General features: G+C 40.5%; 1 protein-coding gene across 1 annotated transcript; it reads left to right on the forward strand.

Moving 5' to 3' along the window:
* The first annotated feature begins 1875 nt into the window (after positions 1-1875).
* LOC110443783 (synaptic vesicle membrane protein VAT-1 homolog-like) lies at positions 1876-25732 on the forward strand. Its single transcript, XM_021488194.1, has 10 exons — positions 1876-2123; positions 9371-9500; positions 13674-13889; positions 15329-15471; positions 16381-16484; positions 16964-17019; positions 17347-17541; positions 18075-18158; positions 19658-19742; positions 21366-25732. The coding sequence occupies exons 1-9, from the start codon at positions 1930-1932 to the stop codon at positions 19736-19738; spliced, it is 1203 nt and encodes a 400-aa protein (XP_021343869.1). The 5' UTR covers positions 1876-1929; the 3' UTR covers positions 19739-19742; positions 21366-25732.
* The last annotated feature ends 2102 nt before the right edge of the window (positions 25733-27834 follow it).

Below are 27834 nucleotides of genomic sequence, written 5' to 3' on the forward strand. Positions count from 1 at the left end.
GAGTGATAGTTTCTCTTTCAGAATTACATAAAATACAAAAAGGGGAGGTAACCAGGCCAATTTTACAAAGGAAAGAATTTGTTGTCAGGATGTGATGAACCACTCGGAACTGAAACCACTGAAGCTTTGTATTTTTTGTAGCTTGGAAAGGAATTTTGAAAATTTTGGCCCACTCTGTATCAATTATATCATCAAAAATTTGGTTCCATTTCATTTTACCAGTTGGTATTGGATTATTCCTAATCAAATCATTATAAAACATTTTTGAACCTCTGGCATACTTGAAAAAAGGTTGTATATTTACTGGTATAAAGGGGGCAACTATGTTGGATTTTGTTAGATCATAAGCTGAGATAAACCCCTTTATTGAAGATGTGAAGCTGTGGTACTGCAGAAAATTTGTAACAATCTGATATTTAAGTGAAAACTCATTAAGGGTATAAAAAGAACCTGCAGAAGCATCTTTTAAAACATCATATATGTTAACCACGCCTTTCTTATACCAATCCCTGTAAAAAATAGTTTTTCCCCCAATACATATGTTTTTGTTATACCAGATTGGTATTTTCAAGAGTAACTCATCCTTTCCTAAGTTGTCCTTTCGCAAACTGTATTTATACCATGATCTAAAAACATCTCTCCAAAATTGGTTTTTACATTTATTCCTGCATAATTGTATATATTCCCTACCACAATTTGCTAGCAAATCAGTATCAGTATAAGTTTTCAAGATAGTCTGCCATTTCTCAGTAGTTTGGAATAATCTTCTTATCCAACTTAATTTTAAAGAACAAATGAAAGCATCTATATTAATCATCTTTAGTCCTCCATTCACATAGTCTTGAATGATAACATCTCTCTTGATTTTATCTGACCCACCATTCCATAAATAAAATATATGTTAATATATATATGACTGAGACGGGGCAAGGTAAAACCTAAAAATTCTTTGTTTGAAAGGGGGTCATCCTTTATGATACAAAGATACCTTGTACCACTGGTTACATTACAGCCTATTAGGGATCGGACTTTAAACCACAGAGATATGGTTTCATAACACAACGCTGTTTTAATGTTTTATGTCCGATTACAACAAGGAATGCATGCTTTGATCAGGTGGCAATGTGTTGACTGTCGGATTAAAGAGGTGGCATTGTGCTGGCCGACGTATAGAACCGGTGGCAGGATGATGCATATATGGCCACCGGATTAAACAGATGGCACGGTGCTGTCAACTGCAGATATGCCACTATGTTGCACTCTCGATTACAAAGGTTGCACTGTACTGCACGTGCTTGGCGCCAGATTACAGAGGTGATATTGTGAAAGCTTCCAGATTAAAGAGGGCAACAGTGTCGCCCGTCAGATTATGGAGGTGGCATTGTGCTGGCCGTCAGATTATAGAGGTGGCACGGTGCTGTCCGTCGGATTACAGATGTGATACGGTGTTGACCGTCGGATTACAGAGGTGACACGGTGCTGGCCGTCGGATTATAGAGGTGATACTATGATGGCCGTCGGATTTTGGAGGTGGCACGATGCTGGCCGTCGGATTATAGAGGTGATACTATGATGGCCGTCGGATTATAGAGGTGGTACGGTGCTGGCCGTCGGAATATAGAGGTGATACTATGTTGGCCGTCGGATTATAGAGGTGGCACGGTGCTGGCCGTCGGAATATAGAGGTGATACTATGTTGGCCGTCGGATTATAGAGGTGGTACGGTGCTGGCTGTCGAATTATAGAGGTAGTACTGTGCTAGCCGACATGATGTGCTAACACGACGATACAGAGGACAGTGCGTCCCCGTGGTGTACCTCGATACCAAATCGATACTTTCTCTAGCATCTCCTGGCTCAGGCGGCGTGTCGTCATTCTAGTCCTGCTGAAGCCTATGAGAAGCCTTGCTCGTAGAATTAGTTCACAGCAATGTCAGGAGAAACGGCACCAGAGATGACTTCCGAAACTAAGGCAGAGGAAGGTGTGGTCCCCGACCCCCCAAAGACACCTCAAATGAGGGCTATCACCTTGACGGGATTTGGGGGTCTCAAGATGCTGAAGACTGTGCAGAGGGATGAAGCCAGTGTGAAGGAAGGCGAAATTCTCATCCGAGTGAAAGCCTGGTAATGTTATATAGTGCTAGCGATATCGATTCAAGGTTGTTTGGTGAACACGTTACCATATGGTTAGTGTTTTAACCGTGATTGTCGGTAAATAGCGCTCATATTTATACACAACTGATTCAATATTGGCGTACATTTATGAAAATTGTAATTACCTTTGTGAATTGCCATTTTATTAATTGTCAAAACACATTCTCGCTGTTCTAGCTCAAAGATCGCCCGTCTGTCTGTCAATGTTGACAGATGCAAACGGAAGGTTTCTTTCCAGTATCAATGCAATTCATGTAGGAATCAATAACGTCATTGCTTCACATTGTTTACTTCTAAGCAGTACGATTCTCGTTACGTTAAGCCGGTTCGTTTACATCGATATGATGCTAAAAGCGCGTCCTGTGGGTCAGAATTCTAAATGCGATTATCTCAGATCGATAAGGTCAATGGTAAATAATGATAAAGCAAACGTTGTTTGCCACTTGTAATCTTTTATCAAAACCTCTCTTTTTTATCGTCCCAACATGTCATCTCTCTATTTATTTCTGCTTACCCTTTACTCTTCCAGCTCTATCTTCTCACATTTCTCTCCTTACCAATATAAAGAACTGCCTCCAAGCTCGACATTCAAAACAATATAATCATGCAACATTTTTATGTATTAATTGTTTTGAAAATGACTCTTTTGTTTTGGTTTTGGTTTGTTGAACTTTAGCTGTAAAGAAATAAAATCGATGTCCACGTACTTGTATTGATCATACCTATATAGCTTCACAAAGCTTCGCGAATATCGGGAACGTTAGACCACGTTATACATGGTCCATCCGTTACGTATGACGACGTACATATGTACCTGCCCCATGTAGAATATGGGCTTTTTTGTGGGTATAGACGAGACCCAAATAGACCTACTGCCTCCACTGTAACACGCGGTAGCTGGTCGGCACCACAGACACGCCTGGTTAACCAGTTGTCAGTACAATGTTACCAGATAAAGTGGTCTCCTTCCCTATCTCATACTGACGATTTAGGATGGTAGCAAATTATCACGGCATTTAGGTAGTGATTGCATTCATCCTCTTTGATCGCCCTCATACAGGGCCTTAGCTGCTTCGAAAACTGTTTTCCTAAAACAAGCAAAAGCACAACCAATAGCACTGTTAAACCGGTACCCTTCTTAGTAGAAGTGATGAATTCGCTATGTTTGCAGACATTCTCCACTTTCATGCAAATGTAGTGTTATCGTCTACTTAAAGATTCTAAAGGTTCCGCCAGCACTATAGGCCCAAATATATCATTGGAAAATCACCTTTCTTCTTAAATGACATGGAAAAATGGAATAAAGAATTTTATAAACAATTGGAGATGAGTCATTTTCCTCATAGTTTTTCATGACGCTAGGACAATGGTCTATTTTTGCAAAATTGGAGATACATTCCTCAAATTGTGACGAGAGAAAATCGACTTTGGCAACGTCACTTGCTGCCGCGACTGTCCATCTCGCGGTCAATACTTGACATTGATGGACGATTGCGGCTGGTGACAATCTATACGAAGCTAATTGGGGTTTCCGAGTACGTTGTACATGTATTATCGAGTACTGAAGAACGTGATAAGCCTCGTCACATATAGCCTCAATTATCGAAACCTCAGTAATTTGGTCACTTCTATAACATCGACTGATTGACCCTTATTAGTTTGGATACCAACATCCAGCCCTCCCACTCCCCTTTCCCCACCCCATCCCCTACAGGACTATTCCTTATTCAATAATACTCCGTAGATGCATTCACCCTATAGCTTGACTCTCCAACCTCCATTGCTCTGCTGGACGTCCCGAGGTAATTGATCTCACTGCATAGCTAGTTTGTCCCTAGACAATGTCCCCAAACATGCCCATCTTCCGTCCTTCCTGAATTGTCACTCAATCATTTTGTAACATTAACCATTAGCATTAACTTTAAGTTCTTGCTAGACTGCTACTGAAAAATGGACAACACATATTTGAGGACTGACCCTAAACATTAGGTCCACACATCTTTGCTGGACTGTCCCTAAACAATAGGACCACACATATTTGAGGACTATCCCTAAACACTAGGACCACACATATTTGAGGACTGATCCTAAACATTAGGTCCACACATCTTTGCTGGACTGTCCCTAAACAATAGGACCACACATATTTGAGGACTGACCCTAAACATTAGGTCCACACATCTTTGCTGGACTGTCCCTAAACAATAGGACCACACATATTTGAGGACTGACCCTAAACATTAGGTCCACACATCTTTGCTGGACTGTCCCTAAACAATAGGACCACACATATTTGAGGACTATCCCTAAACACTAGGACCACACATATTTGAGGACTGATCCTAAACATTAGGTCCACACATCTTTGCTGGACTGTCCCTAAACAATAGGACCACACATATTTGAGGACTGACCCTAAACATTAGGTCCACACATCTTTGCTGGACTGTCCCTAAACAATAGGACCACACATATTTGAGGACTGACCCTAAACATTAGGTCCACACATCTTTGCTGGACTGTCCCTAAACAATAGGACCACACATATTTGAGGACTGACCCTAAACATTAGGTCCACACATCTTTGCTGGACTGTCCCTGAACAATAGGACCACACATCTTTGCTGGACTGTCCCTAAACAATAGGACCACACATATTTGAGGACTGACCCTAAACATTAGGTCCACACATCTTTGCTGGACTGTCCCTAAACAATAGGTCCACACATCTTTGCTGGACTGACCCTAAACATTAGGTCCACACATCTTTGCTGGACTGACCCTAAACAATTAGAACACATATCTTTCCTGGACTGTTACTGAAAAGTGGACAACACTTCTTTGCTGGACTGACCCTGAACAATTAGAACACATATCTTTGCTGGACTGACCCTAAACAATAGGACAACACATCTTTGCTAGACTGACCCTAAACAATAGGACCACACATCTTTGTTGGACTGACCCTAAACAATTATAACACATATCTTTGCTGGACTGACCCTAAACAATAGGACCATTCATCTTTGCTGGACTAATCCGAAACAATAGGACCACACATCTTTGCTGGACTGTCCCTAAACAATAAGAACACACATCTCTGCTGGACTGTCCCTAAACAATAAGAACACAAATCTTTTCTGGACTGACCCTAAACAATAGGACCACACATCTTTGCTGGACTGACCCTAAACAATAGGACTACACATCTTTGCTGGACTGACCCTAAACAATAGGACCACACATCTTTGCTGGACTGACCCTAAACAATAGGACCATACATCTTTGCTGGACTGACCCTAAACAATAGGACCATACATCTTTGCTGGACTGACCCTAAACAATAGGACCATACATCTTTGCTGGACTGACCCTAAACAATAGGACCATACATCTTTGCTGGACTGACCCTAAACAATAGGACCATACATCTTTGCTGGACTGACCCTAAACAATAGGACCATACATCTTTGCTGGACTGTCCCTAAACAATAGGACCATACATCTTTGCTGGACTGACCCTAAACAATAGGACCATACATCTTTGCTGGACTGACCCTAAACAATAGGACCATACATCTTTGCTGGACTGACCCTAAACAATAGGACCATACATCTTTGCTGGACTGACCCTAAACAATAGGACCATACATCTTTGCTGGACTGACCCTAAACAATAGGACCATACATCTTTGCTGGACTGACCCTAAACAATAGGACCATACATCTTTGCTGGACTGACCCTAAACAATAGGACCATACATCTTTGCTGGACTGACCCTAAACAATAGGACCATACATCTTTGCTGGACTGACCCTAAACAATAGGACCATACATCTTTGCTGGACTGACCCTAAACAATAGGACCATACATCTTTGCTGGACTGACCCTAAACAATAGGACCATACATCTTTGCTGGACTGACCCTAAACAATAGGACCATACATCTTTGCTGGACTGACCCTAAACAATAGGACCATACATCTTTGCTGGACTGTCCCTAAACAATAGGACCATACATCTTTGCTGGACTGTCCCTAAACAATAGGACCATACATCTTTGCTGGACTGACCCTAAACAATAGGACCATACATCTTTGCTGGACTGACCCTAAACAATAGGACCATACATCTTTGCTGGACTGACCCTAAACAATAGGACCATACATCTTTGCTGGACTGACCCTAAACAATAGGACCATACATCTTTGCTGGACTGACCCTAAACAATAGGACCATACATCTTTGCTGGACTGACCCTAAACAATAGGACCATACATCTTTGCTGGACTGACCCTAAACAATAGGACCATACATCTTTGCTGGACTGACCCTAAACAATAGGACCATACATCTTTGCTGGACTGACCCTAAACAATAGGACCATACATCTTTGCTGGACTGACCCTAAACAATAGGACCATACATCTTTGCTGGACTGACCCTAAACAATAGGACCATACATCTTTGCTGGACTGACCCTAAACAATAGGACCATACATCTTTGCTGGACTGACCCTAAACAATAGGACCATACATCTTTGCTGGACTGACCCTAAACAATAGGACCATACATCTTTGCTGGACTGACCCTAAACAATAGGACCATACATCTTTGCTGGACTGACCCTAAACAATAGGACCATACATCTTTGCTGGACTGACCCTAAACAATAGGACCATACATCTTTGCTGGACTGACCCTAAACAATAGGACCATACATCTTTGCTGGACTGACCCTAAACAATAGGACCATACATCTTTGCTGGACTGACCCTAAACAATAGGACCATACATCTTTGCTGGACTGACCCTAAACAATAGGACCATACATCTTTGCTGGACTGACCCTAAACAATAGGACCATACATCTTTGCTGGACTGACCCTAAACAATAGGACCATACATCTTTGCTGGACTGACCCTAAACAATAGGACCATACATCTTTGCTGGACTGACCCTAAACAATAGGACCATACATCTTTGCTGGACTGACCCTAAACAATAGGACCATACATCTTTGCTGGACTGACCCTAAACAATAGGACCATACATCTTTGCTGGACTGACCCTAAACAATAGGACCATACATCTTTGCTGGACTGACCCTAAACAATAGGACCATACATCTTTGCTGGACTGACCCTAAACAATAGGACCATACATCTTTGCTGGACTGACCCTAAACAATAGGACCATACATCTTTGCTGGACTGACCCTAAACAATAGGACCATACATCTTTGCTGGACTGACCCTAAACAATAGGACCATACATCTTTGCTGGACTGACCCTAAACAATAGGACCATACATCTTTGCTGGACTGACCCTAAACAATAGGACCATACATCTTTGCTGGACTGACCCTAAACAATAGGACCACACATCTTTGCTGGACTGACCCTAAACAATGGGACCATACATCTTTGCTGGACTGACCCTAAACAATAGGACCATACATCTTTGCTGGACTGACCCTAAACAATGGGACCATACATCTTTGCTGGACTGTCCCTAAACAATGGGACCATACATCTTTGCTGGACTGACCCTAAACAATGGGACCACACATCTTTGCTGGACTGTCCCTAAACAATGGGACCATACATCTTTGCTGGACTGACCCTAAACAATGGGACCACACATCTTTGCTGGACTGTCCCTAAACAATGGGACCATACATCTTTGCTGGACTGACCCTAAACAATGGGACCACACATCTTTGCTGGACTGTCCCTAAACAATGGGACCATACATCTTTGCTGGACTGACCCTAAACAATGGGACCACACATCTTTGCTGGACTGTCCCTAAACAATGGGACCATACATCTTTGCTGGACTGACCCTAAACAATGGGACCACACATCTTTGCTGGACTGTCCCTAAACAATGGGACCATACATCTTTGCTGGACTGACCCTAAACAATAGGACCATACATATGTGCTGGACCGACCCTAAACAATAGGACCATACATATGTGCTGGACTGACCCTAAACAATAGGACCACACATCTTTGCTGGACTGTCCCTAAACAATAGGACCACACATCTCTGCTGGATTGTCCTTAAACAATAGGACCACACATCTTTGCTGGATTGTCCCTAAACAATAGGACCACACATCTTTGCTGGACTGTCCCTAAACAATAGGACCTCACATCTTTGCTGGACTGTCCCTAAAAAAAAGGACCATACTTCTTTCCTGGACTGTCTCTAAACAGTAGGATCATACATCTTTGCTAAACTGTCCCTAAACAATAGGACCACGCATCTTGGCTGGACTGTCCCTAAGATAACCTTACAACATCCTCACCAGTAGGCTAACACCCGTACGTCGAGTTTACAACATCCTCACCAGTAGGCTAACACCCGTACGTCGAGTAGACTATCTACGTCAGTCAGATAACCTTACAACATCCTCACCAGTAGGCTAACACCCGTACGTCGAGTTTACAACATCCTCACCAGTAGGCTAACACCCGTACGTCGAGTAGACTTACTACGTCAGTCAGATAACCTCACAACATCCTCACCAATAGGCTAACACCGGTACGTCGAGTACACTTACTACGTCAGTCAGATAACCTTACAACATCCTCACCAGTAGGCTATCACCCATACATCGAGTAGACTATCTACGTCAGTCAGATAACCTTACAGCATCCTCACCAGTAGGCTATCACCCATACATCGAGTAGACTTACTACGTCAGTCAGATAACCATACAACATACGTCGAGTTGGCTTACTAAACGGACGGGTAACGCATAATTGTATTGAACGATAAGATCAAATTACTTGGTTTTATTGGAAAATCAATCGTATCTTTTCAAATTCGCTTCTGAATTGTATGGCAGAATGATTATACAAGGACTGGATTCTCCATTCTCTGTACCTCTCTCTTTTATATTTTTATACAATTACGTAAGAATCCGAGAGCTGTCCATGTATTGACCACTGATGGGTGCTGATAACAAATGTTGGATCTTACATAATGGAAGCACTGCACCGATATCATTGTAGAGCTCGTCAGTTACTGAACCTTTAAATCTATAGTAAACCCATTCTAAATTACTGGAACACTAACTAGTCTGGATATTTTAATTTACAGTTAAACTCGTTAAGTTGGACACTTTAATTTACAATAAAAACCGTCGGTCTGGGCGTCATGCACGAACAGCTGTATGACCGCGCTGCTTTCTCTTTCAGTGGCCTGAACTTCCTTGACTTGATGGCGAGACAGGGCGTCATTGACAACCCTCCGAAAACTCCAATGACCATCGGGTTCGAATGTTCTGGCGAGGTGGAAGCGCTCGGGCCAAATGCTAGTGGATTTGAAGTAAGTAATAATTGATATTTGTTCAATGAACATCTCCCCGGCCCTCGTACATGGATAGCTGTTTTGTTGTCGTGTTTATTGTTTCTAGAAGAGTTAGCGATGACCGTTACATATACATTGTATTTCTTTCCTGTACATGGTTATATTTCTTGTCTTTTTTACCCAATTTGTACATTTATCTCTAAGTGTAAGAAAAGTAGATATGATAAAAAATACAAAACAGAACTGAGGAGATATAAAAACAAAAAGAGATACTAAACTTTATATCTTTTACGAAAGTTACGAAACAAGTTCTACAGTTGATGTATCAAATTATATTAATCATTCTTGTCGGCTGGATGTAGCGCGCTGGGGGTTTAATGTCTGGGAGGAAACCAAATATCCGGAGGAAAACAAGTGGTCGAGTATCTAACTAGTTACGTTTTCACGTCCGATCAGGAAATCGAATCCTGGCCGTCTTGCTGAACGGCGAGTGCACACCTCTGCACCACCCAACCATCACATGGAAAAGATTCGGTTACACTTTGTTTCAGTATAGCCAACGCCGTACGTAAGATTTGTTCCGGATTAACGTTGTACCACATGGAATCCATAAGATTTGTTCCGGATTAACGTGTTGTGTTTATATGATCGTCGCATTGGTATTAGTCTACTCGGCTTCCGTACAGCGCATTCTGCAGAATCTACTTCCATACAACACATTGTAACTTAACTCTTTGCTGCCTGTAAATCCAATTAGTACACGTTGGGAGTCCATTATCTCATCGCCTCCCCTTGACATTACGTCATGGTACTAATTGGGATCAAACTTTTTACAATTTCCGTAAATAACTGCACTTAATACACTGACATATACTGTAACGAACACTGACACTTGCCGTAACGGACAGTGAACACAATCATACACGATACGTTCACACTTACCGTAACGGACCGTGAACACAATCATACACGATACGTCCATACTTACCGTAACGGACCGTGAACACAATCATACACGATACGGTCACACTTACCGTTACGGACCGTGAACACAATCATACAAGATACGTTCACACTTACCGTACCGGACCGTGAACACAATCATACACGATACGTTCATACTTACCGTAACGGACCGTGAACACAATCAAACACGATACGTTCACACTTACCGTAACGGACCGGGAACACAATCATACACGATACGTCCATACTTACCGTAACGGACCGTGAACACAATCCTACACGATACGTTCACACTTACCGTAACGCACCGTGAACACAATCATACACGATACTTTCACACTTACCGTAACGGACCGTGAACACAATCAATCACGATACCTTCACACTTACCGTAACGGACCGTGAACACAATCATACACGATACGTTCACACTTACCGTTACGGACCGTGAACACAATCATACAAGATACGTTCACACTTACCGTAACGGACCGTGAACACAATCAATCACGATACGTTCACACTTACCGTAACGGACCGAGAACACAATCATACACGATACGTTCACACTTACCGTTACGGACCGTGAACACAATCATACAAGATACGTTCACACTTACCGTAACGGACCGTGAACACAATCATACACGATACGTTCACACTTACCGTAATGGACCGTGAACACAATAATACGGACCATGAACTTAGATGATGCACGACACGTTCACAATTACCGTAATGCGATGGTAGTTGAGCGGCCAAGTGAGCTTATTGGCTTAAGTTACGTAGCGCAGTGTCTAGTTCATATCCAAACCCTGTTTTATTGGTCATCCTGTGGCCTTGACCTAGTATTGTAAATTTCGGAGGAATTCGCAAGATGGCCTACCTGACTACTGATAGGTTGAGACATTTTTAACTTCTGAACCGACCTTTTGTACCTATGATCATCAAATGTCCCTGACCAGAGACATATATAGTACATGGCTTTATATGTCTCTGCCCTGACTAAATATGGCTGTTTTCGGGTACATTCCAGACTCAACCATAGCCTCTGGTTGGCTACGATGTTCACGACTACTAAATATCCACGGTATCCGCTGGTTGTCATGAACTTCTATACATTATCAAAAATACTTTATTTATAAATATGATGCTTTGAGATTGCAAAATCGTTAGACCATTCTAAAGTATTGGAAGTCAAGATTCTATAATAACCTCTCATGGTTGTATAATATTTTATATCACGTCGCAGATACTGGCCTTTTGGGCCTTTTGCTATCTGAGTACGGCCCATGAAGTGGCCTTATAGGCCTTTTGTTATCTGAGTACGGCCCGTGAACTGGCCTTTTAGGCCTCTTGTTATCTGAGTACGGCCAGTGAACTGGCCTTTAAGGCGTCTTGTTATCTGAGTACGTCCCGTGAACTGGCCTTTAGGGCCTCTTGTTATCTGGGTAAGGCAAGTGAACTGGCCTTTTAGGTCTCTTGTTATCTGAGTTAGGCCTTTTGTTATCTGAGTACAGCCCATGAAGTGGCCTTATAGGCCTTTTGGTATCTGAGTACGGTCCGTGAACTGGCCTTTTAGGCCTCTTGTAATCTGAGTACGGCCAGTGAACAGGCCTTTAGACCTCTTGTTATCTGAGTACGGCCATTGAACTGGCCTTTAATGCCTCTTGTTATCTGAGTACGTCCCGTAAACTGGCCTTTAGGCATCTTGTTATCTGAGTACGGCCAATGAACTGACCTTTAAAGCCTCTTGATATCTGAGTACGGCCCGTGAACTGGCCTTTCAGGCCTCTTGTTATCTGAGTTCGGCCAGTGAACTGGATTTTAGGCCTTTTGTTATCTGAGTACGGCCCATGAAGTGGCCTTATAGGCCTTTTGTTATCCGAGTACGGTCCGTGAATTGGCCTGTTAGACCTCTTGTTATCTGAGTGCGGCCAGTGAACTGGCCTTTTAGGCCTTTTGTTATCTGAGTACGGCTCGTGAACTGGCCTTTTAGGTCTCTTGTTATCTGAGAACGGCCCGTGGATGAGTTTCTGTGCTCCGACGTGCACACTTACAACATTAACATGTAAATTGGTAAGGACAAGGCACACGTGCCTCTGCCTATCTTGTTTGTACTTAGAACAGACATCGATTTTCTCACCCTTGTCGCTGCTATTTTGTATAAAATCTCATTTAGCAGCTTTATTCGACAGGATTGTCAGGCGGTCGCTATACGTGGTATAGTATATATGTAATAAATCGTTCAATGAGAAGTACTGCTCCGTGCGATCACGGAAAATTACACATCGGTTTGTTGTTAACTATTTTGTAGATGGGCCATTTATATCATGATCTGTTAATCATGTAAACGGCAACAGCATCAATGATTAATTTGGGACTGAAATACATGACTATTTTCGATCTACCTAATTAGCTAAAACGAAAATAAAACTCTTTGTTTGTAAAGTGTGCTGTGCGGAAGCGGAGGGTGAGTAGTACAGATAAGGATTTATTTAGTAATTAGCGAAGTGTGTTGTACGGAAAAATTGCAGAATAAGCTGTGCGGAATGCACTTACGGGAGTTGGTTTTGCGGAGTGTGGTGTACGGATAAGGATATCGCGGACGGTTTGCTGAACGAAAGCTGATTTAGCAGAGTGCGCTACAGAAAGGGCGATTACTGAAAGGAAGCAGTTTTCGGAGTATGCAGTACAGAAACAGAGTTTATAGAGTGTGCTGTACATGTACAGAAGCAGTGTTTTTGGAGCGTGTTGGCCTTTGCAAAGTGTGCTATACGGAGCTAAGTTTTCGGAGTACGGAGATTGCCGAGTACGAAATCAAATTTTACAGAGTGTGGTGTACGGAAGTGGAGATTGTCGAGTGTTCTGTTCGGAAGCAAAGTCTGCGGAGTGTGTTGTTCGGGAGTGTTTTTTTTAGGATTTAGGATCATATATGTACGGAGTGTATAGAAGTCAAATGTGCATACATTTGTGGTTAAGAGTTTTAATAAAATTGTTATTGTTGATTAATTTGATTAAAACCAGATATTTTATTCCACTCCGATACTCTACGTTTGTCTTTGACAAGAACGTATGGTATTTGAGTGGAATCAAAGATCTGGTTTTCATCAGATTAATTGCCGATACGTTAAAAATCGGCCCCAAATGTGTCAAGGCATGGGCTATCGTTTCCTTATTCACTATTATACATATGTTAAACATGTAACGTTTTATATACAACAGGTTGGTGACCGTGTGATCGGGTTTTGTGACTATGAAGCTTGGGCAGAGCTAGTCGCCATTTCCGCTCACTTTGTCTACAAGATGCCGGACAAGATGAGTTTCCAGGATGGTGCTGCACTAGCCATGAACTACATGGCGGCTTACATGATGCTGTTCGACATAGGAAACTTGAGGCCTGGGAATTCCGTCTTTTGTCATTCCGTTGGAGGTGGCATAGTAAGTTGTGATTAAGTAACCTTATGTTGTGTCAAACCGTCGGAAGTTTAAGTAGGGACAACACTAACTTGTCGAAGGTGTTATTGTTACTAGGAGAAACACTAACTGGTCGGAGGTGCCGTTGTAACTAGGGGCAGCACTAACTTGTCGGAGGTGGCGTTGTAACTAGGGGCAGCACTAATTGTCGAAGGTGGCGTTGTCTCTAGGGGCAACACTCACTTGTCGGAGGTGGTGTTGTAACAAGGGGCATCACTAACTTGTCGGTGGTGGCGTGGTAACTAGAATAAACACGAACTAGTCGGAGGTGCCGTTGTAACTAGGGACAGCACTAACTTGTCGGAGGTGGCGTTGTAACTAGGGGCATCACTAACTTGTCGGTGGTGGCGTGGTAATTAGAATAAACACGAACTAGTCAGAGGTGCCGTTGTAACTAGGGACAGCACTAACTTGTCGGAGGTGGCGTTGTAACAAGGGGCATCACTAACTTGTCGGTGGTGGCGTGGTAACTAGAATAAACACGAACTAGTCGGAGGTGCCGTTGTAACTAGGGACAGCACTAACTTGTCGGAGGTGGCGTTGTAACTAGGGGCAACACTAACTTGTCGGTGGTGGCGTTGTAACTAGGGGCAGCACTAATTAGTCGGAGATGGCGTTGTAACTAGGGACAACACTAACTTGTCGGAGGTGGCGTTGCAACTAGGGGCAACACTAACTTGTCGTAGGTGGCGTTGTAACTAGGGGCAACACTAACTTGTCGGAGGTGGCGTTGTCTCTAGGGGCAACACTAACTTGTCGGAGGTGGCGTTGTAACTAGGAGAAACACTAACTGGTCGGAGGTGCCGTTGTAACTAGGGGCAGCACTAACTTGTCGGAGGTGGCGTTGTAACTAGGGGCAGCACTAACTTGTCGAAGGTGGCGTTGTCTCTAGGGGCAACACTCACTTGTCGGAGGTGGCGTTGTAACTAGGGGCAACACTAACTTGTCGGAGGTGGTGTTGTGACAAGAGAAAGGAACACGTTAAAACAGGTATTGCCAAACTTTGAGCAAGAGCTTAGGTACAAGCTATTTCAACTTATCGACGCGTTTTCCAAATACACAATAACAATGGAAACAATATTATTGCAAAATAAAGGAATTATTTTTCGAAATCTTCAATGTATTGCTGGATTTGACCATTCAAAGAGTTCAGGGTCATTACGCTCTTATATAGGCGTCGATTATTCTATCATGTTACCGGTTATCTCCGTATATCTAAGCAATTAGTTGATGTATACTGATATTTTTATCTATATCATTTTGAAAGGTCAGCGTAGACATAAATTAGAAGTTTAGTTTAACTATGAAATTAATTTAGTTTAATTAAATATTACAATATTGTTTTAGAGGAGTTCTTAGTTTAAGTTACTCATAGACGTTAGCCTGTCATCGTACTGTTTTAGGGACAGGCGATCTCCCAATTGTGTCGGACAGTGGATAACGTCACTCTGTATGGCACGGCATCCTACTACAAACTGGAGTCGGTCAAGGACAACGTCACTCACTTGTTTGACAGAGTTGTGGATTACGGCCAGGAGATTCGAAAGTAAGTGACAGGGAGGTAAAGGATAACAAGCGGGATGTATACATATTTAGCCCATCTAGCCCGAAGAGCAAATCAATTCATCTCGATCCGTTGCTTATGTTTTGGTTTTATTTTGTTTAACGTCCTATTAACAGCTAAGGTTTTAAGGGCGTCGAGCCGTTGCCCCCCGTCATATGTGAACATTTTTTTGGAACGAGTTCTTCTCAATAACCACTGAAGAGATTTCAGCATTTGGTACGGAATATTCATAGGTAATGGGGATTCAAATTCGCAATGGGCTACCTCCTTTTGGTGTGCCCATAAAAGGCGAATAATATAGAATTTTGAGCATCTAAAATCTTCTAACAAAACCATGTACATTATGTAATCCCGCAGAGTAAATGTTCTACAAACTACATCAATAAACGGAACTACTAAGCGCGATTTGAAACACATTGTGCGATATTTGCATCTTAGAACGGCATGCTACCAAGTTTGAAAAAAACACCATCTTTCCATATATTCAAGGTAAGGGAGTCCTTTAAAAAAACACTCTGAGTGTTTCTTTTGAAGAAGGCCGTTTGAAGAATCGAAAGATCTACGGTCATAATATTTCATCATCAGTGACCTTGACCGAAATTCTGTGTGACAATTGTCATATTTATTAATACACTCAAACGACTTCTTTTGAAGAACAAAAAGGTTTAAAGTTCGTACGTAATGATTGGCACGTGCGTTTCTGACATTGGGCGCTTCAAAGTTTGCAGAAAGCAACGGCCTTGACCTTTACTCAAGAGGAAAGAGATTACAATGTGTACTGTCTCCAAATTGATAATGACCAATAAAACCCTCCACCCCTCAATTTGTTTTCGGCAAAAAGTGGGACATTGTTCACCTTAATAAGCCTTTTTCAATTTTATTTCATTCCAGACTGTCCCCAGAAGGGGTAGACATTGTCCTGGATTGTCTCTGTGGGGACGACACCAATAAGGGGATATCTCTGCTGAAACCCATGGGCAAATACGTTTTATATGGTGAGTAAACGCTGAACTGCTGTATGTTGAGAGCCGTGTCAAAGATAATTTACAAGTTACCAGTGCATGGACAACTATACATAGTAGTACAGTACAAGGACAAATACGGATTTTAAAACGAGTACATGGTGAGCAGGCTTTATACGGTGAACTCTCCCAAAATTATGTAGTACTTAGTGTAGAAGCATCAATGCTTTACCAGGTGGCAATTACATAGGCAAATATGTGTTACATGGTTATATCATGAAGCAATTATTGTAACGTGCAGGTGCGCACCCATGCATCCAGCCACTGACCACGTTCGACGTTGCTGAGCTAATGAGCGCGTAGCTTGCTAGTGAGGCAGTATTACCCCACCACACCTCTTCTTCTCTGGCTGGTACAGTAAATTATCAAACCTGGTGCCATTCCTTCTAACTGATTATTGATAAACAATTAAGTAACTGGCATAAAACGTTACCATGTCATCTTCATTTCAGGGTCATCCAATGTTGTGACGGGTGAAACCAAAAGCTTCTTTAGTTTTGCCAAATCTGTAAGTATTAAAACTAAAATGTAATTGTATCGGGGAACATTTCCTAGTCCCAAGAACATGCTCCATAAGCATGAGGTCCATCAGAGTTCACGTGACATCGTGTGACGACAATGCTTCTTGGTCTTCCTCAAAAACTTGTGAAATATAAATACAATGTAACTCTTACAATTTAAAAAACAAATATTTTTTCCTGATTTTGCTTCTGTACTTGGTGAGGATTTGAGTCAATGTCTGGTTTGATGTGAACATCATATATGTTTAATTAGATTTGCCTGAATTTTTTAATTCGTGTAAATGAAGCTACAGTAATGTTTACCCATGTTCCAGTGGTGGCAGGTCGATAAAATCAGCCCCATCAAGTTGTATGACGAGAACAAGAGTATAGCAGGCTTCCAGTTACGAGAGCTCGTGTTCAGACAAGGTCAACACGAGTACGCCCGTAAAGTGATGAACCGCCTCATACAGCTGTACTCGGAGGGAAAGATCCGCCCTAGGATCGACTCGGCCTGGGCCTTCGAGGATGTAAGTCTTCAATACCAACAACATGTAACCATATACATCATCAACTGATGAATAACGTTTTACGATGGGTAAATCCATGTTGATATGGAGGTTATCCAACCCCCTTTTTAAGCGCGCAGGTCACATTAGCTTAAATATCTTATTTGTATCCTTTTTATTAAGAGGAACATAAAACTAAATCGAAAACAACCATCTCATAACTATTATCGGAAATTCAAATAAAAAAATTGGCAATCATATCTGGAAACATGTCCTTATTTTTATGAGGATAAGGCCTCCTGTTCGACCACACAATACCCACAGGGACCTGATCATTTGTTACAGCTATATATTTGGACGAAAGCTAAAGTGTTCAGAGTTATTTTACACGTTTTAGAGGTTTATATCACCTTTCCCACAAAAAAGGTAAAATCACTCTTAATACCTTAGTTTGGTCCAAATATAGCAGCAATAAATTTTCAGGGCTGTTTGACAATAACATCCTCTTATCAATCTGTTGTATCTACAAACAATAAACAATTTGTTTTCTACAGGTGGGTGATGCCATGCAGAAAGTTCATGACAGGAAAAATATTGGAAAAATTATTCTAGATCCAAGTTTGGAACCTAAAGTCAAGGTAAGCCATTGCAATATCATAAGCAATTATTTTCATGTCCTCTGCAATTTTCCTATAAGCATTACCAAAACAAATTGAGTTCATACAGCTATGAGTGCAATTTGATCAGGGTCATTTTGAAGATTCTGGTCCCCCTCGAATATAATAAGATAACCGTTAGAAGCTAACGTTTTGGTGACTTGACGCTGTTCCGGGAATCTCGTTAGCACTAATAACGACACAGACATTTAAGTAACGAAACTACAAAAGAAAACCTATATTTAAGTCAGAAGTAACTACAAATTTAGAATGCAATTATATTGATTGAATAGCATTTTTTCAATGTTCATGCCGGTATGAACACATCGGTTATATAAATATTTAACTGGAATATGTATGTAACCCATTTGCGTTCATATCAGCATGAAATTGAAAATATGTCATTCAATCCTTGTATAAAACTTACTATCTTTTCACAATGTGCAGTTGAATCACCTGGTCACAGTTTACAAATGTCGTGCTATGTTCAATATGGAGGGAATATCTATCCTTGGAGGTTATTACATTTCTGTAAGACCATTGATAACATATGAACTTTGGATTTTGTAAAAATTCAATTAAAACACAAGATAAATGTCAGTTCATATACCTGCATCTATTTTCTGTCGCTTTAAACCATTATTGTGTTTTAGTCAGTGCTTTTCTGCAATCAAAATATCTATAAATTGTATTACTTAAGTAACAAGTCGAATTGGTTATAACAATAATTCTTTTTCCCTATTCAGGCAGTAGTACAAGGTCAAGTTATAACAATAATTCTTTTTCCCTATTCAGCCAGTAGTACAAGGTCAAGTTATAACAAAAGTTCTTTTTCCCTATTCAGGCAGTAGTACAAGGTCAAGTTATAACAAAAATTCTTTTTCCCTATTCAGCCAGTTGTACAAGGTCTAGTTATAGCAATGTTTCTTTTCCCCTATTCAGGCAGGAGTGCAAGGTCAAGATATAACAATAATTCTTTTCCCCTTTTCAGCCAGTAGTAGAAGGTCAAGTAATAACAATAATTCTTTTCCCCTATTCAGGCAGGAGTGCAAGGTCAAGATATAACAATAATTCTTTTCCCCTATTCAGCCAGTAGTGCAAGGTCAAGTTATAACAAGAATTCTTTTCCCCTATTCAGGCAGTAGTGCAAGGTCAAGTTATAACAAAAATTATTTTTCCCTATTCAGCCAGTAGTACAAGGTCAAGTTATAACAATAATTCTTTTCTCCTATTCAGGCAGTAGTACAAGGTCAAGTTATAACAATAATTATTTTTCTCTGTTCAGCCAGTAGTAATAGGTCAAGCTATAACAATAATTCTTTTCCCCTTTTCAGCCAGTAGTACAAGGTCAAGTAATAACAATAATTCTTTTCCCCTATTCAGCCAGTAGTACAAGGTCTAGTTATAGCAATATTTCTTTTCCCCTATTCAGGCAGTAGTGCAAGGTCAAGTTATAACAATCATTATTTTTCCCTATTCAGCCAGTAGTACAAGGTCAAGTTCGGACCCACACTGACAGTTCATGTAGTGATGACAAGGAACCAGTGGCCAATGGAGAGTAGAGTGGTCAGTATTTAAGGAATTCAGTTCAATCAGAGTTGGAGCTGTGTATTGGGTGGTTGGGGTTGTGTTTAATTTGAGGGTTAGAGTTGTGTATGGTTGGAAGGTCAAGGTGGTGTTTAATTGGAGGTAGGGCAGTGTATTGGTTGGTTGGGGTTGTGTTTGATTGGTGGGTTGTGTTGTGTTTGATTGGAGGGTTGGTTGTGTTTGGTTGGTGGGTTGTGTTGTGTTTGATTGGTTGGTTGGGTTGGGTTTGATTGGAGGGTTGGGGTTGTGTTTGATTGGAAGGTTGGGGTTGTTTGCTTGGAGGGTTGGGTTGTGTTTAATTGATGGGATGGGTTGTGTTTGATTGGAGGGTTGTGTTGTAATTGATTGGAGGGTTGGGGTTGTGTTTGATCGGTGGGTTGGGTTGTATTTGATTGATGGGTTGGGTTGTGTTTGATCGGTGGGTTGTGTTGTAATTGATTGGAAGGTTGGGGTTGTAATTGATTGGAGGGTTGTGTTGTTTGATTGGTCGGTTGTGTTGTTTGATTGGTGGGTTGGGTCATGTTTGATTTAAGGGTGACGGCTGTGTATTGGTGGGTTGGGGTTGTATATTGGTGGGTTGGGGTTGTATATTAGTGGGTTGGGGTTGTATATTAGTGGGTTGGGGTTGTGTATTGGTGGGTTGGGGGTTGTATATTAGTGGGTTGGGGTTGTGTATTGGTGGGTTGGGGGTTGTATATTAGTGGGTTGGGGTTGTATATTAGTGGGTTGGGGTTGTGTATTGGTGGGTTGGGGGTTGTATATTAGTGGGTTGGGGTTGTGTATTGGTGGGTTGGGGGTTGTATATTAGTGGGTTGGGGTTGTATATTAGTGGGTTGGGGTTGTGTATTGGTGGGTTGGGGGTTGTATATTAGTGGGTTGGGGTTGTGTATTGGTGGGTTGGGGGTTGTATATTAGTGGGTTGGGGTTGTATATTAGTGGGTTGGGGTTGTGTATTGGTGGGTTGGGGGTTGTATATTAGTGGGTTGGGGTTGTGTATTGGTGGGTTGGGGGTTGTATATTAGTGGGTTGGGGTTGTATATTAGTGGGTTGGGGTTGTGTATTGGTGGGTTGGGGGTTGTATATTAGTGGGTTGGGGTTGTGTATTGGTGGGTTGGGGGTTGTATATTAGTGGGTTGGGGTTGTATATTAGTGGGTTGGGGTTGTGTATTGGTGGGTTGGGGGTTGTATATTAGTGGGTTGGGGTTGTGTATTGGTGGGTTGGGGGTTGTATATTAGTGGGTTGGGGTTGTATATTAGTGGGTTGGGGTTGTGTATTGGTGGGTTGGGGGTTGTATATTAGTGGGTTGGGGTTGTGTATTGGTGGGTTGGGGGTTGTATATTAGTGGGTTGGGGTTGTATATTAGTGGGTTGGGGTTGTGTATTGGTGGGTTGGGGGTTGTATATTAGTGGGTTGGGGTTGTATATTAGTGGGTTGGGGTTGTATATTAGTGGGTTGGGGTTGTGTTATTGGTTGGTTTGAATTGTGCATGATTTATTTTCGAAGACATTAAGTTTTACTGAAGTTCGAATTTATATAAATATACTAGATTTGATGGGAAAAAAAATCGAGTGATTTTATTGATATCAACCTCTTTATTACAGATGTTTGCAGGAGTGCGACTGTTTTTGGAGGCCATGGCACCACACCAGTGGTACAGCCATAATCAAGAGTAAAACCTGTGACCTTGGGTGTGAATAACAGGTGCATGAAGGTCATATTCACAATTCCTTATAATGCTGCATGTGGAACTGCTGAACACACTCCAGGAAAACCAAACTGTAGCCATGGTATTACTAAACAGAACCCCTGTCACCTCCAAAGTCTGTTTACGATAGCCATGTATTCACAATGTAAAGTTGAATTGCATCTAAAGATTAAATATAGTGTTTAGTGATAGGGCTACATTTAGTGATTAATTAGATCAACGTGTGAGTATAAGGGAAACATTTAGTGGTTTATAGATGAAATTCATGAAAAACTTGTTGACTGGTAGATTAATATGCTTGACAACATTCCAATAGAAAGACTATAGTTAATATATAATATATCTGGATGATTAGCTATAGGACATTGTCATGCAGTAGTAGTACACTTTTCTGTTATACTGTATGAAAACCTCCATTAAATATAGTGCCCTGTACATTACATATCCCCGACAAGCTTAAGACACCCTGAGAACATTGTGTAATTATAGACTTGGTATTAAGGACTCCATTAAATACAGTGTCCTGTACGTTACATATCCCCGACAAGCTTACGGCACCCTGAGAACATTGTGTAATCATAGACTTGGTATTAAGGACTAGTTCTGTATTAGATATCTAGAAACAAACTATATATCAACCATTAAACATTTGCTGACAGAAATGTCTCAGAATATAACCCGAGGCAAAATTGTCAGCATTTTAAGCACCCCTTTATCTTATTATCATATTACAAATGATCTTTATCATCAAAGAAACTTTTCAATAATTTTGCCACAATCCCCTGCAAATTTTAATACTGAAAAAAACCATGATTATTCTTATTAATGTTAAACAACTAGGATTTGGATGGTTCACATGAACACACCTTCTCTTCATTCAAAATCCCTAAAATCCATATTGTTATACATATATTCCTGAAACTGTCAAAAACTGTGGAAATGAGTTCATTTGTATATTTTATTGTTCTTTATTGACAGGAGTTATTTCCCCTTACATTAACAATCAAGAGTTATTTCCCTTTATACCATAAAAAAACAGGCTTATAGAAACCTCTTTGGTTGAATAAAAAGACAAAGCAATCATACCATGTCCAAACTAAATCAAGACCATATGTTAAAACTGCAGCTTTTAAGATTAGCCAAAAGACATTACTTAGATTGATTCATGTTAATATATGCATTGTGGGAACGGAGTGAAGCTGAGTGACGGTATAACCATATCCTGGTTAACTGTAACAGAGCGAGTGAGTGAATTCATGAAAATGATTACAAATGCTGTTTCATAATTATCCACCTGTTATTATTGTTAGATTGTGGTATTACAAAGCTCGTCCTTAAATGGTGATGAATCTCCAAATACAGCATGATCCTTAGAAGTCCTTAGAGAATTCCTGCTATTCACAAATTTTTGACATACAAATTGTTCACATCAGAATTTCACAGTTAAACCCAGCAAGTGTAACACTCAAATAAAAAATTAATTTCCTACCAATTGACTACTTACAATTGTGACCGGAACATTAAATTTTAAGTTGACTGTTAACTCATTCACCCCTGAAGACACATTTGAACTCTTCCAATTCAAAGGTTGGATTTAGTTCATTATGAAATTTCAGGGGTGAATGAGTTAACTAGGTTGTTGCTTCCAAAGAGAACTCCAGGTGAAAGACCGGACAACAGCCAGAACAAACCTTGTGTGGTTCCGAATACATTAACCTTTACTTCATATTCTGTATTTTTCATAACTTATGAGAAACTTCAAACTTTTTCGAAATAGACTGATAAACAGAATTGCGTTGATTGTGACTTATATCATTTAAGGATGAGGTTATGCTATACAACATATTTAGGTAGTTATATGTGCTATTCATAGGCTAGAATCTCAGGCCGTTGTTATTTATTTTGTAAAGTTTATATATTGTTTTCAAACATGGTTAGTGACCACTTTGATTTAAATGATTTGTTGTGATAACTGAAAGTTAGAGGACTATTTTTAGAATCGTTATATATATGATGTTTAATGAATAGAAAAAAATATTGTGTCTAAAGTAAATCAAATCTAAGACACTAATTAAAGGTATTTTACACAACATTGGTAAACTTGGGATTCATGACGGAATGTCTGAAATTACCATGCAATGTTAACTAATTTGTGTGTCCCTTGCCACAATGTACACACTCTGAAACCACTTTCTTCAATTTATCTGTCAGTACATAGGTACAAGTTTATTTTGATTGAAGGATTTTTTTTTGATTTTTTTAAATGCACTTAATTCATGGAATATTGAAAAATTGAAGCTTTTACAAAACTACTTTTATGCTTATTTAATACATATTTACTCCCAGCATACATTACTATCTACCTGCCTTGTAACTTAACTTCTAATCTAGCAATTCCAAATTCCTGTAGTATTGCTCTACATCTATAGATTACTGCTAATATTATTTTTAGAGTTAATACCTCGTTCGCACGAGATAAAAATAATATCAGCATGTCTTGAAAGGGGCTCTGTAGTTATCCAATATCTGTGTTTCAGTATGTTTTATCTTACATGACATTGCTTTATTCCATTCTTTTTTGTCACGATACTTAGCTTACATGTATGAGCTAAGAGATGTTTGTACTAGCAGAATCCTTAACCACACCTTGTGATCACAGGGGCCTGTAACAGCAGTATCCTTATCCAAATCTTGTGATCACAGGGGCCTGTAACATCGGTATCCTTCTCCACACCTTGTGATCACAGGGGCCTGTAACAGCAGTATCCAAATCTGGTGATCACAGGGGCCTGTAACAATAGTATCCTTATCCACACCTTGTGATCACAGGGGCCTGTAACAGCAGTATCCCTATCCACACAATTCTTGTCGCAAGAATAACACTACAGTGCTAATGTTATTATGTTACATTTGTACATGTATATGCGACGTTAAATAAAGCTTCTTGACCTTGTGATCACATTGGGCTTGTAACATCAGATTCTCAACCACACTTTGTGATCACGGGGACTTGTAACATCAGAGTCCCTATCCACACCTTGTGATCACAGGGGCTTGTTACAGCAGTATCCCTATCCACACTTTGTGATCAGAGGGGCTTGTAACATCAGAATCCACAACCATACTTTGTGATCACAGGAGCTTGTAACATCAGAATCCCTATCCACACCTTGTGATCACAGGGGCTTGTAACATCAGAATCCACAACCACACTTTGTGATCACAGGGGCTTGTAACATCAGAATCCCTATCCACACCTTGTGATTACATCAGAATCATTAATCATAGCATTGAGCACAGGGGCTTACTACCCAAGATTAAACAAGTAACCCTTTGGCATAGTGGTAAATGGGAGCAAAGCACAGAGTTTATGCAAAGGTGCTGGTATCAATTTAAATATTATGGACAAGTGAATCAATGTTATTACTGCTGATATTGTGTACACTATTGAGGATGTGATTTGCCAAGCAAGCTATCTTCTGAATCGTCACCCAATTCTTGTATTGTTTTTTAAGCCCCACGTCACCTAATCTAACGATTCAGTATTGGGCAATTTTGTCCGATTTATAAGATTCTTTGTTATCTGTTGACATGCCACAGTGACAATATATTACCATCGGCTGATCAAACCCGACATACACCTGGAAAATCACCGGATAAAATGTGACATGTGACATGGAACGCTGATACTGTAACTAATTAAAATGCACTTTGTGATAGAATTATTTCCTAATTAGACTTTCCCAGACATTGTCAACCCATCAATGCAATCAACCAATTAACTGTTATTTATTAAAATGTTTATGTTTTGTTAGCATCTGTAAGCAAATTACTGTTGATATCATTTAAATACTATTTACTCTAGAATGTATTATGATGTAGATTATGTATATATATATATCATGCTTGTTTACCTTCAAACTTAACAACTGTGAAGTGTGGTTATGACCGGTAAACCTTGTGTGAAGGACATTATTGTAATTAGAAGGAAATCAAGATTGTGTGATAATTGCAATACAAGACAATTGTGAAGATCATGTGATAACTGTAAAGGAAAAAATGGGAGGATTGTTTGGTGTGAACAACACATGAGTGTAGAATGTGTTGGTATTTACGATTTTATCATGATGTAACAGTTTCACACTGGTTAGAATGCAATCCAGCCATGTGTAGTTTAAAGGTCAAAGTTTAAAAGTTCACTTCCCTTAATGTTTGTCCAGTCACCTGTCTGTCATCAAATGGAAATAAAAGTTGTATTTTGAAATGTTATTGACCATTGCTATTGACTAAGCATTGTTGTAGTAGACTAGAAGTCTAACAGATCAGAAAGGGCCCTGCAGCATGCCTGACTACGGTACATATAAATATATCCTGAAAAATTGTGAAGCAGAAACTACAGGAAACATCTCAGATTTAAGAATTGTGGTAATAAAACCTTGAAAAAGTCTGTAATCTGACAAAACACCGTTTACCACTGAGTATAACAAAACAGACCAACAGAACAGATGTTGGTGTCCTCCGCAATGAAGCCATTCTGGTCCCTGTGGAGTATAACATATAGAGGATCTTGGCTAATCAGAAACCATGGCAGCCATGTTGGATTATGGGATCTGAATTATGACCTTATTCACTAAGAATCCAGCAAGTACAACCAGCTAGTATAGTAGGATCAGAATTGTACCACTGGAACAAAAGTCGTAGCTGTAACTGACTCAGCCAATCAGATGACAGATAGTCAAGATCTGCAGATGATGACCTTGAAGTAGACAGATGGCATTTTGCATATCAGGATCTTGGCAATATTTCTTTATCAACCTAGGATATCTATTTTTAGTAACAGACACCTTGACCGTAGGAAAAAAATAACCTAATTAGCCTATTTTACTTCTACATATAACATTTAATCACCATGTGAAATTGAGACTTCTGGAATATGCCTGATGCAGAGCCCTCATTTTTTTTCACTATGTATTCCTTGGATTGTAAAGGTAGCAAAATCTGACCTATACAGTTTAATGCCACCCGTTAAACCGCCAAACCCGCATACCGCCATTAATTTACTCAGAACCGATTTCCCCAACATTAATGCACCCGAACCCGCATATCGCCATCATATTACCAAAACAAATGGTTAAAATCACACTATTTTGATCTGTTAAATACCGCCAATTTGAGATGAGTACAGATGTATTGCGATGACAGGAATGTTACGTACGTGTGTACATTGTATTGTTACACATGACTGCTGACTGACCAGGTAATCAGCCATTTTTTTAGTTTTTTTAGGTCACCTGAGACAAAGTCTCAAGTGACCTATTGCGATCGCCTTTTGTCCGTCCGTAAACAATTTACCTTTTCGACTTCTTCTCCAAAACCCCTGAACCAATTTCAATGAAATTTTGCAGGGACCTTCCATGGATAAAGGTCAACAAAAATAGTGGCCGGTTTAGTCCCAAGCCCCCAGGGACCTCAGGGGCAGGACCAAAAAGGGTCAAATTGACTAAAATTTCAAAAATCTTCTTCTCCAAAACCCCCGAACCAATTTCAATGAAATTTTGCAGGGACCTTCCATGGATAAAGGTCAACAAAAATAGTGGCCGGTTTAGGCCCAAGCCCCCAGGGGTCTGAGGGGCAGGGCCAAAAAGGGTCAAATTGACGAAAATTTCAAAAATCTTCTTCTTAAGATCCAGATATGGTAGAATCAAATGCTCTTCATAGATGGAGGGGTCTTAAGGTGCTTTACCAAAATTGTGAATTTCATGACCCTGGGGTCTCACGTTTCCCCCTGGGGAGGGGGTAAACTTTACTATAGTTTATATAGGGAAATCACATTTTGGACCAAAATTTGTTTAATTTCCATTGGAAGTAATTCAATTTGGGTTAGCATTATCAGTTTTAGGTGGCAGTTTGATAGTATGCACATATGAGCCCTGACTGGCCCCCAAGGGCTGATGGGTGGGGCAAAAAAGGGTTGAATTGACTGAAATTTCAAAAACCTTCTTCTCAAGACCCAGATATGGTAAAATCAAATACTCTTCATATATGGAAGGGTCTTAAGGTGCTTTACCAAAATTGTGAATTTCATGACGCTGGGGTCTCACGTTTCCTCCTTGGGAGGGGGTAAATTTTACTATAGTTTATATAGGGAAATCACATTTTGGACCAACATTTGTTTAACTTCCATTGGAAGTAATTCAATTTGGGTTAGCATTATCAGTATTAGGTAGCAGTTTGATAATAAGCACATATCAGCCCTGACTGACCCCCAGGGGCTGATGGAAGGGACCAAAAAGGGTAGATGGAAGGGTCTTAAGGTTTATGACCCTAGGGTCTCACGTTTACCCCTGGGGAAGGAGGGGGGGGGG

This window comes from Mizuhopecten yessoensis, unplaced genomic scaffold (genome assembly GCF_002113885.1).
Source record: "Mizuhopecten yessoensis strain PY_sf001 unplaced genomic scaffold, ASM211388v2 scaffold716359, whole genome shotgun sequence".
Classification (NCBI taxonomy): domain Eukaryota; kingdom Metazoa; phylum Mollusca; class Bivalvia; order Pectinida; family Pectinidae; genus Mizuhopecten; species Mizuhopecten yessoensis.

Bases quoted from the DNA above. Each gene is read 5' to 3' on its own strand.
- LOC110443783 (XM_021488194.1), top strand. From the start codon at position 1,930: ATGTCAGGAGAAACGGCACCAGAGATGACTTCCGAAACTAAGGCAGAG. The intron at 9,501-13,673 runs GTAAGTAATAAT...TATATACAACAG, and splicing joins CAAATGCTAGTGGATTTGAA to GTTGGTGACCGTGTGATCGG. The intron at 16,485-16,963 runs GTGAGTAAACGC...TCTTCATTTCAG, and splicing joins GGGCAAATACGTTTTATATG to GGTCATCCAATGTTGTGACG.